The 20,368-nt window shown below is 40.3% G+C and overlaps 1 protein-coding gene across 2 annotated transcripts in view; it reads right to left on the reverse strand.

Annotated features, from left to right (window-relative positions):
- si:ch211-243j20.2 (uridine-cytidine kinase-like 1) overlaps window positions 1–20,368 on the reverse strand; it is a 197,853-nt gene that overhangs the window by 171,977 nt on the left and 5,508 nt on the right. Inside the window, exon 2 of one of the 2 annotated variants that reach the window (XM_060851760.1) lies at window positions 8,252–8,451. In XM_060851760.1, coding sequence (XP_060707743.1) covers window positions 8,252–8,451 — 200 coding nt within the window. Of the gene's footprint in view, window positions 1–8,251; window positions 8,452–20,368 lie in introns of those variants that run through there. The other variant, XM_060851769.1, reaches the window with a different exon arrangement.

Consider the following 20,368-nt stretch of genomic DNA (forward strand, 5'->3'; position numbering starts at 1 on the left):
ACTTGGAGGAATATCAGGAGAGTAGGACCAATCTTAAACGAGGAATCAAGTAGGCTAGAAGGGGTCACAAAATAACTTTAGCGAGCAGAATTAAGGAGAATCCCAAGGCCTTTTATTCACATGTAAGAAGCAAGAGGGTAACTAGAGAAAGGGTTGGTCCACTAAAGGAAGGAAGATTGTGCGCCAAACCTGAGAAAAAGGGCGAGATTCTCAATGATCGCTTTGCATCAGTATTCACTGAGGAAGGGGACACGATGAATGTTGAGATTAGAGATAGAAGTTTGTTTACTCTGGATTACATTGATATAAGGAGGGAAGACGTGTTAGGTAGGCTAGAGGATATTAAGGCAGACAAATCCCCAGGTCCAGATTGGATCTATCCCAGGTTGAGGGATGCAACAGAGGAAATAGCCGGGGCCCTGACAGATATCTTTATAGTATCCTTTAACACACGTGAAGTGGCAGAGGACTGGAGGGTTGCTCATGTTGTCCCCCTGTACAAGGGTAGTAGGGATATTCCAGGTAATTACAGACCAGTGAGTCTGATGTCAGTGGTGGGAAAGTTGCAGGAGAAGGTACTGAGGGATAAAATCTATTTATATTTAGAAAAGAATGGGCTATCAGTGATAAGCAACATGGTTTTGTGTGGGGGAGATCATGCCTTACCAACCTAATAGATTTCTTTGAGGGAGTGACCAAGTTGCCAGAAGTTACACATGGACTTTAGTAAGGCCGGTTTGATAAGATTGCCTATGGTAAACTTGTAGAGAAAGTGAAGGCACATGGGTGTGCAGGGTATTCTAGCTAGGTGGATAAAGTGGTTGAGCAACAGGAGACAGACAGTAGTTGTTGAAGGGAGTTTCTCAAAATGGAGAAAGGTGACCAGTAGTGTCCCAAAGGGATCAGTGCTGGGGTCACTGTAGATTGTGATATATGTAAATGATCTGGAAGAGGCATTGTTGGTCTGATCAGTAAGTTTGCAAATGACGCAAAGATTGGTGGAGTAGCAGAAAGTATAGAGGACTGTCAAAAGAATACAAGAGAATATAGATAGACTGGACAGTTAGGCAGAGAGGAAACAGATGGCTGCACAGATGGATAGAGTGGTCAAGAAGGCATATGGTATGCTTGGCTTCAATTGAATATAAGAGATGGCAGGTCATATTAAAATTATACAAAACTTTGGTTTGGTCGCATTTAGAATACTGTGTACAGTTCTGGTTGCCACATTAGCGAAAGGATGTGGACGCTTTGGAAGGGGTGCAGAGAAGGTTTACAAGGATGCTGCCTGATATGGAAGGTGCTAGCAATGAAGAGAGAGGTTGAGTAGATTAGAATTGTTTTCATTAGAAAAAAGGAGATTGAGGTCTACAAAATCATGAATGGTATAGACAGGATGGATAGAGATAAGCTTTTTCCCAGGGTGAGGGATTCAATAATGAGAGGTTATGCATTCAAGGTGAGAGGTGAAACGTTTAAAGGGGATACAAGTGGAAAATACTTTACAGCGAGGGTGGTAAGTGTCTGGAAAGCTTTGCCAGCAGAGATAGTAGAGGCAAACACTAGATTCATTTAAGGTGCATCTGGACAGATGCACGAGTAGGTGAGGGAGCAGAGAGATGCAGATGCTTAGGAATCTGGCGATAGGTTTAGACAGTGGATTTAGATCGGCCCTCCAAGCCTGAGCCAAAGGACCTGATTCTGGGCCATAAAGTTTTTGTTAACTGCTTATTAGCCACCTCAAACTCTATAACAATATACTGTTCCAAGAAAAACAGCTTTTTAAAATTAAATCTACGTAGTTTCAAAACCAGACAGGGGCTGTCATCTGCAGTGTCTGTCTTCTTCCGGCTGAAGATCTCCCTCAGTTGTCTTCTTGCTTTTCCTGTGAAATGTTTCATATGATAAAAGGTAGCTTGGACAGAAAGTATTTCAATTTTTGGGTCGCTCTCTCTCTCTCTTTCTCGATAGCAGTTACTGTCTGATTTTCAAAGTGCCTGCTTTTATTTATACCCCCAACATCAGATCGTCTCATTTGTTTGATGTTGGCAAAACAATAACTTCAAACTCAATTGGATTTTAGTATCCAGAGGCATAATTCAAACTGATTTAGCAACAATGTAAATTTAACCAAACAGCAACCAACTCAGGTATCCATTTCACAGCCAAATGTTACATATTTTCAATTTTCCAGTATACTCAGACTGCTAACTAGTCACATGATAGGTGCTTGTAAGCTCTCAGTGCAAAACAGCATTCACTCTCAACGGTGAGAATGTCTATAGAGTATAAGCAGGCAGGGAAAGAGTTAAGTTCTGAGTTTTGTGAAACAAGAGATTCAGCTGAGCAAGACTCAGATCAGATAAGAACTTGCATTTAACAACAGGGTGCTGGAGGCAAGGGTAATGAGTTAACAAGGTGGAAAAGCATTCATTATGTAGAGCCATTTAACAAGATGACGTAGCATTCAGTATATAAAATCAGTTAACAAGGTGAAAAGTATCCAATGTATGAATCCAGTTAACAAGGTTAAGTACATTCATTGTATAACAGTAAAGGGCTTAGTCTCTGCTATTGATACTCATTGATTGTAACGGTTACCCAATTAATATTTTTGTTGCCTTTACTGAATGTTCCTCCCTGTAAAATGACTATATAGTTCGTTCAGAAACTGCTGTTCTAGAGAAGACCGTGAACTCATGTCTCTGTGCACATGGGCGATCATTCTCTCCATCCAGGGCCTGGAATAAATATGAAGGAGGTAAAACTATAGTGTCTCTCAGCATTTTCTTTCGGCTGGGGGGGGGGGGAGAAAAACAGGACAACAATAAAAAGGTACAGTACACCTCCAAAGTTCATAATAATATATTTTAGCACACCTAACGACTCCTCTAGTATGATAGGGACTTGCCCAAGACACCACTACCAACTTACTCAAATTTCCAAGTCTTCATGACTTTCTCCATGGTAAACACAGAAGAAAAATATTCATTGAGAATCTCACCCATCTCCTCCAGTACTACACATACATATCTACTTTGGTCTTTGAGTGGCCTTATTTTCTCTCCATTCTTTTTCCTTTACTATACTAAAAGAATGTCTTTGGATCCACCCTCATCTTCTCAGGCAAGGCTATCTTGTGCCCCCTTATTGTCCACCTGATTTCTTTCTTCAGTAAACTCCTGCATTCTTATATACCTCCCTTTATCCCAGCTGTCTGCCCCTGAACCGTGCCTCCTTTTTTTTTCCTGGTCATTACCTCAATTTCTCTTGTCATTACTGCCAACTTCTCACAGGAATGTAAAGACCTTGAACTCTAGTTGTTATCTCAATTTTAAAGGCCTCCCACTTGCCAGAGGGCCCTTTGCCTTTGAAGATTTTTGATTTGAAAAAGTGGTCTGAATGTAGTTTTAAAAAAAAGCTAAAAATCACAACACCAGATTATAGTGCAACAGTTTTATTTGGAATTACTCGCTTTCAGAGCACTGCTTCATCAGATAGCTGTGGAGCAGGGTCATACGATGCAGAATAGCAAAAGATTACATGCAACTGCAACAATATAATGCTATAATGAACCGAAACCTGCAACCCTTTGCTAAAAGGTGAAAGATTTAACAGTGATCTAGGTTTGTTCAATATACCAACTCAGTTGCAATACACTGTGATCTTTTGCTATAAATTCTGCGTCTTGTGATCCTGCTCCATAGCTACTTGAAGGAGCAACGCTTCGAAAGCTAATACTTCCAAATAAACCTGTTATGATTTTTATCTGTGTCCACCCTAGTCCAGCACCAGCACCTCCACACCATAAAAAAAAAGTGTTTGAAAGAGAGGCTGCAGTTTTGAAAGCAGGTAAGCTGACACCCATTGCAGGCATCATGTTAACAACATGATTTGAACAAGCAGAAATTGAAATGGAGTTGCAAAGAATTTAGAGCCAAGGTTTGTTGCGGGGGGGGGGCCTAGGAACAAGTTAGAGAGTTTCCCAGTTCTTCCCCAGTGCAGGAGTGGTCTTTCTGTTCTGTTCTCTGCAATCAATAAGTCTGAAAGAAACCAGTTTAGCTTTCCTGCAATAGTTGTTGTAAGCTGTGACATTTAACTGATGAGTCGGAAACTTTTTTCCAAAAAAGGAAACCAGCTACCTAGTATTTCACCAATCAATGGATGCAACTGAAGAAATATAACTGAAGCAACATGCTGGTCAGCATTACAAGGATCATCTCAAAATCAGGACATGGGAACAAAGACAAGTGAACTGTCTTTCCAGTTTTCTCCCTCAGTCCTCAGCTTATTTTACCATGTCTATTTTTTTTGTCTGTGTAAGGGTGCATTCTTGTTTTATTTAGTACTCTATATGTCAATTTTCCGCAACTGTTTACTTGTATTTATAGTTTAATCTCTCTAGTCCGAGGTACAGACAGACCTTTCTGTGGCCAGCAGCAAAAAAGCAAAATGTGTTGCTTCCCTGGTGCCAGGATCAAGGATGTCTCAGAGAGGATGCAGAATGTTCTCACGGGGGAGAGGGGCCAGCAAGAGGTCATTGTCATTTGTTCCAATGTGGACATAGGATGGGAAAAGGTTGAGATTCTGAAGGGAGATTACAGAGAGTTAGGCAGAAATTTAAAAAGGATGTCCTCGAGAGTAGTAATATCTGGATTACTCCCAGTGCTCCGAGCTAGTGTGGGCAGGAATAGGAGGATAGGGCAGATGTATGGAGAAGGATTCACATTTTTGGATCACAGGAATCTCTTTTGGGGTAGAAATGACCTGTACAAGAAGGACAGATTGCACCTAGATTGAAAGGGGAGTAATATAAAGACAGGGAAATTTGCTAGAGCTGTTCGGGAGGATTTAAACTAGTAAGGTGGGGGTGGGGTGGGACCAAGGGAGATAGTGAGGAAAGAGATCAATCTGTGACTACTACAGTTCAGAACAAAAGCAAGACAAACAAACAAACAAACAAACAAGTCAGGACTGGCAGGGACAAGGTAGGACTAATAAATTAAACTGCATTTATTTCAATGCAAAGGGCCTAACTAGGAAGGCAGATGAACTCAGGGCATGGTTAGGAACACAGGACTGGGATATCATAGCAATTACACAAACATGGCTCAGGACTGACAGTTAAAATGTTCCAGGATATAAATGCTACAAGAAAGACAGAAAAGGAGTCGAGAGAGGAGGTGAAGTGGCATTTTTGATAAGGGACAGCATTACAGCTGTGCTGAGGGAGGATATTCCCGGAAATACATCCAGGGACGTTATTTGGGTGGAACTGAGAAATAAGAAAGGGTTGATCGCCTTACTGGGATTGTATTATGGACCCCCTAATAGTCAGAGGGAAATTGAGAAACAAACTTGGAAGGAGATCTCAGCTATCTGGAGGAATAATAGGGTGGTTATGGAAGGGGATTTTAACTTTCTAACCATGGACTGGGACTGCCACAGTTTTAAGGGTTTGGATGGAGGGGAATTTGTTAAGTGCATATAAGACAATTTTCTGATTCAGTGTGTGGATGTACCTCCTAGAGAAGGTGAAAAACTTGACCTACTCTTGGGAAATAAGGCAGGGCAGGTGACGGAGGTGTCAGTGGGGGAGCACTTTGGGGCCAGCGACCATAATTCTATCAGATTTAAAATAAATGATGGAAAAGGATAGACCAGATCTAAAAAGTTGAAGTTCTAAATTGGAGAAAGGCCAATTTTGACAGTATTAGGCAAGAACTTTCAAAAGCTAATTGGGTCAGATGTTCACAGGTAAAGGGATGGTTGGAAAATGGGAAACCTTCAGAAATTAGATATCGAGAATCCAGAGAAAGTATATTGCTGTTAGGGTGAAAGGAAAGATTGGTAGGTATAGGGAATATTGGATGACTAAAGAAATGGAGGGTTTGATTAAGGAAAAGAAGGAAGCATGTGTCCGATATAGACAAGATAGATCGAGTGAACCCTTAGAGGAACATAAAGGAAATAGGAGGATACTTAAGAGAGAAATCAGGAGTGCAAAAAGGAGACATGAAATAGCTTTGGCAAATAGAATTAAGGAGAATCCAAAGAATTTTTATAAATACATTAAGGACAAAAGGGTAACTAGGGAGAGAATAGAGCCCCTCAAAGCTCAGCAAGGCGGTCTTTGTGTGGATCCACAGAAAATGGGGGAGATACTAAATGAGTATTTTGCATCAGTATTTACTGTGGAAAAGGATATGGAAGATATAGACTGTAGGGAAATAGATGGTGACATCTTGCAAAATGTTCATATAGAGGAGGAAGTACTGGATGTCTTGAAACGGGTAAAGGTGGATAAATCCCTAGGACCTGAACAGGTGTACCCTAGAACTGTGGGAAACTAGAGAAGTGATTGCTGGGCCTCTTGCTGAGATATTTGTATCATCATTAGTCACAGGTGAGGTGCCGGAAGACTGGAGATTGGCAAACTGGGTGTCACAGTTTAAGAAGGGTGGTAAGGACAAGCCAGGGAACTGTAGACCAGTGAGCCTGACGTTGGGATGGGCCAGTTGTTGGAGGGGACAGGATGTACATTTATTTGGAAAGGCAAGGACTGATTAGGGATAGTCAACATAGTTTTGTATGTGGGAAATCATGTCTCTCAAATTTGATTGAGATTTTTGAAGAAGTAACAAAGAGGATTGATGAGGACAGAGCAGTAGGTGTGATCTATATGGACTTGAGTAAGGCATTTGACCAGGTTCCCCATGGGAGACTGATTAGCAAGATTAGATCTCTCAGAATACAGGGAGAACTAGCCATTTGGATATAGAACTGGCTCAAAAGGTAGAAGACAGAGGGTGGTGGTGGTGGAAGGTTGTTTTTCAGACTGGAGGCCTGTGACCAGTGGAGTGCCACAAGGATTGGCACTGGGTCCTCTACTTTTCATCATTTACATAAATGATTTGTATGCGAGCATAAGAGATACAGTTAGTAAGTTTGCAGATGACACCAAAATTGGAGGTGTAGTGGACAGCGAAGAGGGTTACCTCAGATTACAACAGGATCTTGATCTGATGAGCCAATGGGTTGAGAAGTAGCAGATGGAGTTTAATTCAGATAAATGCGAGGTGCTGCACTTTGGGAAAGCAAATCTTAGCAGGACTTATACACTTAATGGTAAGGTCCTAGGGAGTGTTGCTGAACAAAAAGAGACCTTGGAGTGCAGGTTCATAGCTCCTTGCAAGTGGAGTCACAGGTAGATAGGATAGTGAAGGCGGCGTTTGGTATGCCTTTCTTTATTGGTCAGATATTGAGTACAGGAGTCAGGAGTTCATGTTGCGACTGTAAAGGACATTGGTTAGGCCACTGTTGGAATACTGTATGCAATTCTGGTCTCCTTCCTATCGGAAAGATGTTGTGAAACTTGAAAGGGTTCAGAAAAGATTTAAGAAAAGGATGTTGCCAGGGTTGAAGGATTTGAGCTATAGGGAGAGGCTGAACAGGCTGGGGCTGTTTTCCCTGGAGCGTCGGAGGCTGAGGAGTGACCTTATAGAACCTTACAAAATTATGAGGGGCATGGACAGGGTAAATAGGCAAAGTCTTTTTCCCGGGGTCAGGAGGTGCAGAACTAGAGGACATAGGTTTAGGGTGAGAGAGGGGAAAGATATAAAAGGAGCAATTTTTCACACAGTGGTACGGGTATGGAATGAAGTGCCAGAGGAAGTGGTGGAGGCTGGTACAATCGCAACATTTAAGAGGCATGTGGATGAGTACATGAATAAGAAGGGTTTGCAGCGATATGGGTCGGGTGCCGACAGGTGGGACTAGATTGGGTTGGGATATCTGGTCGGCATGGACAAGTTGGACCGAAGGGTCTGTTTCCATGCTGTACATCTATGACTTGTAATAGAGAAACTTGGTTCTGCAAGTCGGATAAATTGAGGAACTTTGTGTGCTTTTTAGATGTTTTAACTTGTGTGAAGACCCTGGGAATAGCTCGGTTTCCAGCTCACTACCCAAACTAAGTCATAACAGTTAAAGTCTGAATGTCTCTCCTTCAAAAAGCTTTGACTTTGTCAGTTTAAGTTTTCAAATGGATATGTGACGGTAATGTGGGACATGATACTAAAGTGGGTACATGATGTTGAGGTATAAAGTCAGGGTCTGCACAAAATACAGAACGTGATCAAAAGGCTTACTTTCGTTCACTTGTTCCATTATTCTGCGTTACTGCTATCAAGGTTTAAAATCATATTTCACTTTAATTGTGATGAATACTGTGTAAAACAGTATTACTTACCAATAACAAATGCTTCTTTAAATGGAGTTCCTGACTCATTGTACCAGGGAGGTCGTCCTGCAGTGTAGATGGTGCGCTTGCTCGTCCTTAGAAGTGGTGGTTCAGATTTACTTTGGCTTGTTGTTCTTTTCCGTGGAGAAAGAGATGGAGTTAATGGTAGCCGAGAGAATAAACTGTCCAAGGAATCCTCGCCACTACCACTAGGATAGAATATGTAGCATATTAGTCATACTTATTCACGTAATTACATATTCAACACTTCTCCATATTTAGTCTTGGAAACCTGCACTGTGACAGTACGAGCCCTGGAGTGATAATGGGAATTTGCTTCATTGGGACTGTTTACAAACAGACATAGTAAACATTGAGGCGCTTTCTATTTAGGAGGATCAAGGTTTTTTTTGCTTCTGGGAAAAGCCTATTGCATTGGAAAGCTCTTGTTTTTCAGCTCAGAGGTCAGATGAAGTTACTTGTGAAGTAGTTTCTACCCAAGAAAAGAGATCATTTAGAACGGTTAGGAAAAAGGTTACCTCAATGTTCCAGACTAGAAATGTTTGGAGACAATGTTGAAGGGATTATTTAAAAGTTGAGAAAGTCTAAGCTCAAATTGTACGATTAATCAAGGAAGGGTTACCAAACTCTCTAGACTGGGAGTTGAAAGAAACAGTGAAGTTAAACTGATAGATGTGATAGAAAAGCATTTTGAGTACTGTAAAGTGATGAAGAAAGTATAGATGGGATTGTATTTTGACTTTGTGATTCAAATGGTGTTACATGTAAACAGCTCGATTTATACAATTTTATTATATTTTCTTTTGCATAAAGTTATTCTTTTGTTATGCATTTTTACCATTCATTCACAGTTTATGGGCATCACTGGAAAGGCGAACATTTACTTCCTAGCCCTTACTGCCCAGAGAGCAGTTAAGAATAGACTACATTGCTGTGGGTCTAGAGTCACATGTATGCCAGAAAAGGTAAGGACAGCAGTTTCATTCCCTAAAAAGTACATTAGAGAACCAGAGCAATTTTTATAATAGTGGTTTATGACCATCATGAGAGTCTCAACTCCAAATTTTTATTGAATTCAAATTTCTCTAACTGCCATGGCAGAATTTGAACCCAGGTTTCCAAAATGTTATTTGGGTCTCTGGATTAATAGCCTAGTGGTATTATCACCTCTGTGTATGCTGCAGTGAAAGACCACAGTGTCAAATAAAAAACAAAAAAACGAAGATCCATCAAACCAGATTTTAGTCTGATATCTAACTTGGTCAGTAATAACAGAGAAAGTGAGGAACTGCAGACGCTGGACATCAGAGTCAGAAAGTGCAACATCTGAGGAGCACTCCTGATGAAGGACTTATACCCAAAACATCAACTTCTCAGGTGCTGCCTGACCTGCTGTGCTTTTCTAGCGCCACACCTTTTGACAGTAATAACAACATCAGCTGAGCTTATGCCAACATAAAAACAATACACGTTTTGAAGGAAAGTCATATTGGACTTGAATTGTTACCGGTTTTTCTTAAAAGATGCTGCTGAACTTCTCCAGCATATTTTTTTCATAATTCTAGTATTTGTGATATTTTGCTTTTAAATAGCATTTGTGCTTCTTCCAAAGAGCGATTATTTTAAATTCTAGTTCTTGCTAGAAAGCACATATATTCCTAATTGTGAGTATTAGAGCAATAAAAGTGAATATTATGTTATAGACGTTTCCTGATAAAACAGTACTATTTTACTGGATCCAATGTCATTTTAACATAAGGATTTTATTTCACAAAAAAGGTTATCATATGTAAATGTGTGTGATATCCATCATACCACATTTACAATATTATGAACAAGATGTACTGGCCCCAGAGCAGGTTCATGAAAATGATCTCAGGAATTAAAGGCTTAACATTTGAGGAACGTTTGAGGACTTTACTCGATAGAAGAGGGGGATCGGATTGAAACTTATGAGTACTGAATGGCCTGGACAGAATGGACGTCGAGAAGATGTTTTCATTGGCAGAAGAGATAAGGATCCAACGACAGTCTTCAAGTAGAGTTGACCTTTCAGGACAGTGATAAGGAGAAAATTCTTTACCAGAGATGGTGAATCTGTGGAATCCATTGCCACAGGAAGCTGTGAGGCCAGGTCACTGAGTATATTTAAAAACAGAGATAGATAGATAACTTCTTGATTGCCAAGGGGATCAAACGTTATGGGGAGAAGGCGGGAAAATGGGGTTGAAAAACCTATTGACCATGATTAAATGGTGGAGCAGATTCAATGGGCCAATGGCCTAATTTTTGCTCTTATGGTTTTATGATAATTTGGGTAAATTATTAGTACAGATCAAAATACATACATACTATCTGCTAGCCAAACTGGCTGCACGTCGGACAATGCTGGGAACCAAAACCATAAGGGTTCTTGACACTTCTGAAGAATGGGAGGCTAGAAAAGGTGTTGAGGCAAGTCTGGTAATTCAGGAAACATTATTATACTAGGAGATCTAATGTTTGTTCTAAAGGTTAGGATGCAGAATCAATTCGGCTCGAGAAAAGAAAAGAAACAGAAAAAAAGTAAGAAATCTAAGTGAGACTAGTGCAAGATCCCCTATGGAGTAGCAAAAGTATAGAACAGAGTACTTCAGAAAAAAAATGGGAGTTTGAAACAAAATGTTAAACAGTAATTACAGGTGATTTTCAATCCACATGAATCAGATTAAGAAAAATAGCTTGGAGAACAAATAGCATCAAATCCCTCCATAGAACAATGTAGAATCCCTACAAGTCCACACGGACCCTCGGAAGAGTAAGCCACCCAGACTCATTCTCCTACTCTATTATCCTATATTTACCCCTGACTAATGCATCTAAACTACACTTCCCTGAACACTATGGGGCAATTTAGCAAGGCCAATTTACCCAGCCTGTACATTTTTGGGCTGTAGGAGGAAACCAGAGCACATGGAGGAAGCCCAGACACAGACAGGGAGAATGTGCAAACTCCATATAGTCGCCCAAGGTTAAACCCAGATCCCTGGTGCTGTGAGGTAGCAGTGCTAACCATTGAGTCACCATGCCATCCCACCTCACTCTGAATAAGTTCAGAGTGTACCTGGACAATGTTGTTCTACACCAGATAGAAGACTATCCTGGAGCTGGTCATGTGCAATGGAACAGGGCTAATGACCTCATTTGTAAAAAGGAGTGTCTAGGTAGCGGTGGTAATATCATAATTAAATTTCACATCCAGTTTGACAGTGACAAGTGTAGGTCTAAAACACATGTTTTGAACATAAAAGGTAATTAACAAGGGTTTAACAAGTAGAATAAGGCAGAAAGTTAGTTTGAAGCACAAAAATAGATAGCAAGAGATTCTATTATGTAAAAAAGGTTAAGAATAGCTAAAATAAGTATTAGTGCCCTCAGCAGCAAGACTTGGAAATCGGGAAGCATTAAGTCAACATTTTCTGTGTCGGTCTTCATTGCAGAGGTCACAAATACCAGCAAGGGAGAAATTTAAAGTATTTACAATGAAAGAGAAAAGGCACTCAGAAAAATCAAGAATAAAATGCTGACGTGACCCCAGGACCAGCCGCATGCATCTAGGCTCTTAATAGAAGTGGCTGCGGAGATAGGTGCAAATTGTTTTAATTTTGAAGCTCTGCAAGGATCCCATCAACCACAACTTTAGCAAATGTAACTTCCTATTCAAGAAAGGAGCAAACTTAGAGTAACATCTGTCATGGAGAGTATGCTCTGATCTATGTTTCAAATCAGTTATGGAGATTTTGTGAACATAAAATTACCCTTGACTAATTTATTGGAATTATTTGGAGGATGTGACATGCAATGTGGATAAATGAGAAGCTGTGGAAGTAGTTTAAATGGATTTGATAAAGTGTTACAAAGTTACTGTTCAAAGTAAGAACTCACTGTATATGAGGTAATTATTAATACGGATAGAGGATAGGTTAACTCACAAGTAGTAAGGGTAAATGATTCGTTTTTTTGGGAATGATGGACTGCAACCGTTTGAACGTCACAGAAGTCACTACTGAGGCCTTAATTATTCTATGTCAATCTATATCAATGACTTGGATGAAGGGACTAAATAAAAGGTTGCAAAATTTACTGATGACAAAATGAGACTTAGGACACTTTAGTTCTAAGAGGGCATGGGGATCTGAAAAGGAACATAGATATTTTAAGTGTATGGGCAAAAATTGAAGATGGAGTTTAATGTGGAAAAATGTGAACTTAACCATTTTGGCAGAAAGAATAAAAAAGATATTCAAATAGAGAGGGACGCAGAACGCTGCAGTAAAAGATGTAGGCATCTTTGTAAATGAATCAAAAAAATTAGTGTGCAGATACAGCAAGATATTAGAAAATAAATGGAATTATTCCATTTATTATTAAAAAAAGTAGGGATGATCTGCTAAAAGTATACTGAGCATTGATTGAACTACTTCAATTGTGATCCAATGATCTGATTTGATAAAGGATATAATTGAATCTTACAGTTCAGAGAAGGTTTACTTGACAAATTCCTGGGATAAAACCTTGAGAAAAATCTTGTAAGGAAAGGTTCAACAGATTGAGCTTAAATCCACTGGGGTTCAGAAGATTTATGGAAGCATATAAAAAAGGACTTGACAAGGTGGATACTGAGGGGATATTTTCTCCCCTCTGGAACATATTTGGAAAAAAATAAGTCTCCAATTTAAGATGAGGATGAGGATTTATTTCTCTGAACATCCTTACTCCGTGGACTCTTCTACCCCAAAAGAGCAATGAGGAACAGGTTGATTGAATATTTTAAAGATTGCGTTAAGACAGATTAACAACTGCACGTGTGTGAAAGATTATACAGCAATACAAAGAGTTGAGGGCACAGATTAACCATGATCTGATGCACAGCAGATTCAATATGCCTATTTATAAATTGTATGATTGTAACATTGAAAATTCCTGCTCAACTTAAGAATTAGTTATAAAACATTTTAGATATTTAGAATGCAGTTTAGTAACTCAGAACTAAGTTTCATTAGCCACAATAAATTTCAACTTCATAGATATAATGAACCATACTAATCCATGATTCTTGAAGTAAATGCTCTGAATTGCATCTGTATTTGACCACAAACAAATCATAGGCCTCTTTTCACAGTCCTGGTAAATAGAAACGGACACAAAGGTTTCTTGACTTATCTATCCAAGCTAGAACCATAAAGCAATTTCAGAATTGCAAGTAGGTTCTCACCTTTTTGTTCAAAATTCATCTTTGATTATCCAATCCACTTGCACAATTCTCTCCTACTTTGTTCAAGCTTACATTGGGTAGCCAAGAAGCATAATGCAAGAAGCTGCCAAGGTTTCAAATTAACATAAAAAAGATCATTTGCCTTGATATACCCTGCAACATTTCAGATATCATGATTAGAAATGTGTGACCTATAACTAATCAATTCTAGGATCATTCTATTCAGCATCATGAGTTACTGCCATGTGTCTTCTTGTGACTGAGCAAACAATTTTCAACCCAGAGATCTTTGGCCATTAGTTGAGATATCCTCCTCCATTCAGGCAAATTCGTAGTGCAGGATTTGATTCCTTCATTTTCTTTTTCTGCCTCACTGCTATGACCCAAAGGAAGACACAGCTTCATTGACAAGCAGTTGCAACTTTGAGCAATCAGACGCTCCCAGATATTAAGCTGCCACACTTCAGAGTATCTTTGAAGCATTCTTTATGTCCTCCCTGGAACTCTGGCCATTTGAGAGCAGAGAAAATAAGACCTGATAGGGGAACATGCTTTTAGCAATCTGAACACAAGTATCCAGTCCAAAGCTTGTTATACAGAAATTTTGGCTAAATATTTGTGGAGCGGCCTCAAGAAGCCCACCACGCATGTTCCATAATCTTCCCTTTAAATCAGATATGGCTGGAGGCACTGATAAAATTTCTCAACAGCGCATGTATTACTGATGTATGGTTCAGATCTCAATACAGTATAGGTGTGTGATGATGACAATTGTTCCTCACACTTGGATTTTGTTTTGACTTGCAGAAATCTTTGATATCACCACTTTCTGTTAGTAGTTTGTTGAAGCTGGAGTTGGAGCATATGATTTGGTGTTTGATCTCCTATTACTACTTATCTTATGAGTGGGATGGCTGCCAAGATACAGAAGTTGCTCAACATATTTCAGAGTAAATGGATGGTACAATGATTGACCAATAAGATCCAAGGTTGATCGAAGTTTTGTTTTTGGCAGCATTCAGGTGAGCCTAAAGTTTCTTATATGCAAAAAAAAAGGGAAAAAGTGGCTTGCAAATATGGTGCAGTGGGCAATGACACTAGTCATCTGCCAACTACAGTTCATGTTTATCAGTGATAGTCAATTTAGTTTTGGTACAGAACTCAGAGGTTAAAAGCATGTGCATCTAGATGGTAGTTAATACTGACAGAACAGCTGATCTTGATAAATTAGTTGCTGTCAACTGAATTGTAATAAATATATGGGCTACCACACAGCCTCGCTTCACTCTGGTCTGAATTTTGAACTTATAGACTTGTTCTTGCATGTGAACTATAATTGTCCATCCAGAATGTGAAATCTGGTGAAACAGAACAGCATTTCTAAATAAAGAAGTTACATTCTGGTTTCAAGTGTTGTTATTGTATCTAACAACAGAATTTCCTGGTAGTTTGTAATGACTGTCTAAACAATCAAGATAGCAGCTGCAACTGACCTCAGACAAGAATCACCCAGAAGCAGTGAAATGCAAGCTGAAGCAACAAAACTTTGATCACATGTTCAGTATTGTGCCAGCCAAAATAACATGGATATTTGAGTCAGTCAGTCTGTCTTGTGTGCCTGTGGACTTATCTCCCCAGAAATGTATGGACATTCACTGACTAGAATATACATGACAACTGAATAGCACATTTTTCAATCCCAAAAGATCAAGAGAAATGGGAAACATGCAGGAAGGTGATGTTGACGCAGGTCAGCCTCATCTTGTTAAATAGAGTATAGAAACACAAGATATGGGAGCAGAATTAGGCCATCCAGCCCATCGAGCCTACTCTGCCATTCATCATAATGAACATAATTTTTTAACACTGTTCTCCTGTCTTCTTCTTACAACTTTTGGTTCATGATTAAGGAGATCAACCGGTCTTAAATACACTCGATGACTTGGCCACCACAGCCTTCTATAGCAACAAATTCCACAGATTCAGCACCCTCTGGCTGAAAAAATTTATTTTTGTCTCACTTGTAAAGGGTTGTCCCTTCACTCTAAAGGTTGTGCCCTCAAGTCCTAGCTTCTCCTATTAATGGAAAGATCTTTTCCACATTCACTCTATCCAGGCTTCTCAGCATTCTATAAGATTGTCCCTCATTTTTTAAATGTCAAGTACAGAGAAATCCTCAAATCGCTTCTCATATGGCAAGCCCTTCACCTCCAGGATCAACCTCCTCTGGATCACTCCAGTAGCAGCATATCTTTCCTTAGGTACGGGGCCCAAAGCTGCTCACAATATTTCCAATACAGTCTGACCAGAATCTTATACAGCCTTAGTACATTTCTGAAACAAAGAAAAATCACTGGAAAAGCTCAGCAGGTCTAGCAGCATCTGTGGAGTGAAATCAGAGTTAAAATTTCACATCAAGTGACCCTTCCTTAGAGCTGAGAAGGGGTCTGAGGAAGGGTAACTTGACCCGAAACGTTAACCTTGCTTTCTCTCCACAGATGCTGCCAGACCTGCTGAGCTTTTCCAGCAATTGGTTTTTTTGTTTGATTTACAACATCCACAGTTTACTCGGTTTTTAACTCAGTACATTTCTGCTCGTATTCTAGCCCTCTTCAAATGAAAGCTAACATTGTATGTGCTGTCCTAACCGCCAACTGAACCTACATGTTAATCTTAAGAATGCTAGTTCAGGATTCTCTTAAGTCCCTTCAGATTTCTGAAGCCTTTCTCCATTTAGAAAATAGCCTATACCAAATTAATCCATCTACCACTTCTTTGCTACTCTTCTAGTCTACCAAATCCTTCTGCAATCTCCATGTCTGCACCTCTACCTTTGTATCATCTTGCAAACTTAGCAACAATGCCCTCAGTTCCTTCATCTAGATCATTAATGTTTAGATCATGAATAGTTGGGAAGCAATGGTCTAATGGTATTATCATTAATCCAGAGATCCTGGTGATGTTCTGAGGTTTGAATCTCACCATGGCAGACAGTAGAATTTGAATTTAATGAAAGCCTAGAATTAAAAAGTCTAACCATGGCCATGGTACCACTGCAGATTATCAGAAAAACCATCTGGCTACCAAAACATGTTAGGGAAGGAAACTGCCATCCTTACTTAGTCATAGATATGTACAGCATGGAAACACACCCTTCAGTCCAACCCAGCCATGCCGGCCAGATATCCCAACCCAATCTAGTCCCACCTGTCAGCACCTGGCCAATATCCCTCCAAACCCTTCCTATTCATATACTTGTCCAAATGCCTCTTAAATGTTGCAATTGTACCAGCCTCCACCACTTCCTCTGGCAGCTCATTTCATACATGTACCACCTTCTGTGTGAAAAACTTGCCCTGTAGGTCTCTTATTTTTTTACCCCTCTCACCCTAAACCTATGCTCTCTAGTCCTGGACCCCCCCAGCCCCAGGGAAAAGACTTTGCCTATTTATCCTATCCATGCCCCTCAATTTTGTAAACCTCTAAGGTCACCCCTCAGCCTCCGATGCTCCAGGAAAAACAGCTCCAGCCTGTTCAGCCTCTCCCTATAGCTCAAATCCTCCAATCCTGGCAACATACTTGTAAATCTTTTTGGAATCCTTTCAAGGTTCACAATATCTTTCCGATAGGAAGGAGACCAGAACCGCACGCAATATTCCAACAGTGGCCTAACCAATGTCCTGTACAGTCGGAACATGACCTCCCAACTCCTGTACTCACTATGCTGACCGATAAAGGAAAGCATACCCAATGCCTTCTTCACTATCCTATCTACCTGCAACTCCACTTTCAAGGAGCTATGAACCTGCACTCCAAGGTCTCTCTGTTCAGCAACACTCCCTAGGGCCTTACCATTAGGTGTATAGGTCTTGCTAAGATTTGCTTTCCCAAAATGCAGCGCCTCACATTTATCTGAATTAAAATCCAACTGCCACTGCTCAGCCCATTGGCCCATCTGATCAAGATCCTGTTGTAATCTGAGGGAACCCTCTTCGCTGTCCACTATACCTCCAATTTTGGCGTCATCTGCAAACTTACTAACAGTACCACTTATGCTCCCATCCAAATCATTTACGTAAATGACAAAAAGTAGAGGACCTCGCACCGATCCTTGTGGCACTCCACTGGTCACAGGCCTCCAGTCTGAAAAACAACCCTCCACCACCACCCTCTGCCTTCTACCTTTGAGCTAGTACTGTATCCAAATGGCTAATCCACCCTGTAATCTGAGATATAACATTGCTAATCAGTCTCCCATGGGGAACCTTGTCCAATGCCTTACTGAAGATCATCTGACCGACTCCTTACTCCAGACCCACAGCAACGCAGTCGACTCTTCATCTGCTTTCTGGCCAATTAGGGATGGGTAATAAATGCTGGCTTAGCCAGTGACTCCCTCATCCCATGTGTGAATTTAAAAAAAAACACTGATCCCTGCAGATTTCAACTGATACAGATTGTAATCCTGAAAAAAAATCCTCTTATCCCCATCCTCTACCTTCTATCAGTCAGCTGACATAAAGCACCTATCCTGTTCCTCTGCCATTTCCTTACTTGCCATTATTACTTGTGCAGTCTCATTTTTCAGCAGTCCAATATCCGCTCTTGCCTCCTTCTTACCTTTCACAGATCTAAAACAAAAACTCTTTCAATTATTTTTGCTATTACTAATGAGCTTACCCTCATTTTTCATTTTCTCCCATCTTTTTGCTTCTCCTCTGCTGAGTTTTAAAGGCTTCCCTCTGGATTAGCACTAACCCCATGATATTGTACATTTTTCTTTTGCTTTTACACTATTCCCAACTTCACTCATGAGCCATGGTTCCCTCGTCCTCCCCTTAGTAGATTTCTTCTTCCTTGGCATCAACTCTGCTGTGCCTTCTGAAAATCTCCTGCCATTGCTACCTCACCATCTTCCTTGCTTGGCTCCCATTCCAATTTATTCTGGCCCCAGCTCCTCCCTCATGACTTTGTAGTTGACTTTACTCAATTGTAATACCATCAAATCTAATTCAATATTCTCCCTTGCAAACTGTAGCATGAATTCTATCATATTATGGTCACTGCCCCTAGGGGTTCCTTCACCATAAGTTCCCTAAATCAAGTCTGCCACATAAATCCAGAATTGCCTAGTCCAGATGGCTCTACCAAAGCTATTCCAAAAAATAAATTGCAGACATTCCACAAATTACTTTTCTTGTGATCACCTACCAACCTAGTATGTAGATGGACAGGGAAACTAAGTCCCCAATGATTATTCTTGTAGTGCCTTTCCTACAAGCTTTTTCTATTCCACATTTATTTTCTACTACACATCCAGACTGCTGCTTTCAGGCCTGTACATAACTCCCTTCGGGGCCTTTTTGCTCACATCGTCTCTGCCAATTTCGATCTGCACTACAAACTCATTTACACTCTGCTGTATACTGTGCACATTTAAAGTACAACATCTCACTCTCAGTGGTCCCCTCACCTGCTATGCCCGTTACTCTGTCCTGTTATTTGTTCAGGAAAAAAAAATTAATTTCTCCTCAGCCTCACTTTACCTACCCCCCCCCCCCACTTTATCTAGTGGAAAGACTGTCGTGATTATAACTAAGTCAGCCAGGTGGACCTCGTGGAATATGAGTTCTCTGACTGGACAAGATTAGCAGCCCCAGTGAGGCCTATCTGATAGACAGGGACAGGATGTGTCAGACATCCTGGATGGGAGCTGGATGAGTGTCAAGGACACTCTACATGTAAATAAAGGGGGACTTGGTGATGGGATACAGGCCTCTGTGCAGTCATTACAAAGTCTTTGTGACTTCAACTTGTAAGAACAGTTTGTCTACCTTACTCTGAATGTTTCTCACATTAAGCTACAAAGCCTTTAAGTTTCTTCTATTATCAGGTTGCCCAAAACTTTTATTATGAAGAAACAAACTCCATGCCTAATTTTTAAATTCTGGTAACAATTAACCTCATCACTAACCAGCAATCCCATATTTTCCTGTGCCTTTGAATTTACAATTTTCCATGTAACTGAACCACCCATCCTCATTTAGTCTAAAGCCTTTTCTACAGCCCTAGTTATACATTTAGTCAGGATTCTGGTCCCAGCACAATTCAAGTGCAGCCTGACCATTGAAACAGCTTTATCCTTCACCAGTACTGGTGCCAATATCTCATGAATTTGAATTTTTCCTCCCATGCCTATGGGCCATGCATTTACCTTTTTAATCCGGTTGATCCTGCACCCATTAGTTTGTCACTCAGATAGAAAAACAGATTACCACCTTTTTGGTTCTGCTTTATAATTCAGCACTTAGCTCAATGATCCAAAGGCCTACCCTTGCTCCTTTTTCTTCTAAGATGATAAGAAACAGGAGCATCATTAGACCATTTGATCCTTTAAGCCTGCACTGCCAATCAACAAGACTATGCCTTACCTATCCCAGGCCTCAATTTAACTTTTGTACCAGCTCTGCATAGCTGTCAAGTCCCCAATATTTAATTGATCTACCTCCTTTTTAAATACTTTCAGTGATCTGCTTGCAAACGTCTGGAGCAGAGAATTCACTATCCTTTAGCAGAAGAAATTCCTTTGGATCTCAGTTTTAAAGGAGTGCTCCCTCATTCCATACCTAAGCCCCCCAGTTCAAGATATCTTCACGAATGGAAACATCTCAGCATCTACCCTGTCAAACACTTCAGAAACTCATGTGGTTCAATAAGTTCACACTTCATTCTTTTGATCTGTCATGAATAAAAGCATTATGTTTAACTGTGCTTGCTAACCTCTTAATCCCAGGAAGCAACTAAGTGCATTGTTTTTGAACACCCTTCAGTGCTAATATGTTACCCTCTCT

The sequence above is a fragment of the Hemiscyllium ocellatum genome, chromosome 3 (genome assembly GCF_020745735.1).
Source record: "Hemiscyllium ocellatum isolate sHemOce1 chromosome 3, sHemOce1.pat.X.cur, whole genome shotgun sequence".
In the NCBI taxonomy this organism is placed as follows: Eukaryota; Metazoa; Chordata; class Chondrichthyes; order Orectolobiformes; family Hemiscylliidae; genus Hemiscyllium; species Hemiscyllium ocellatum.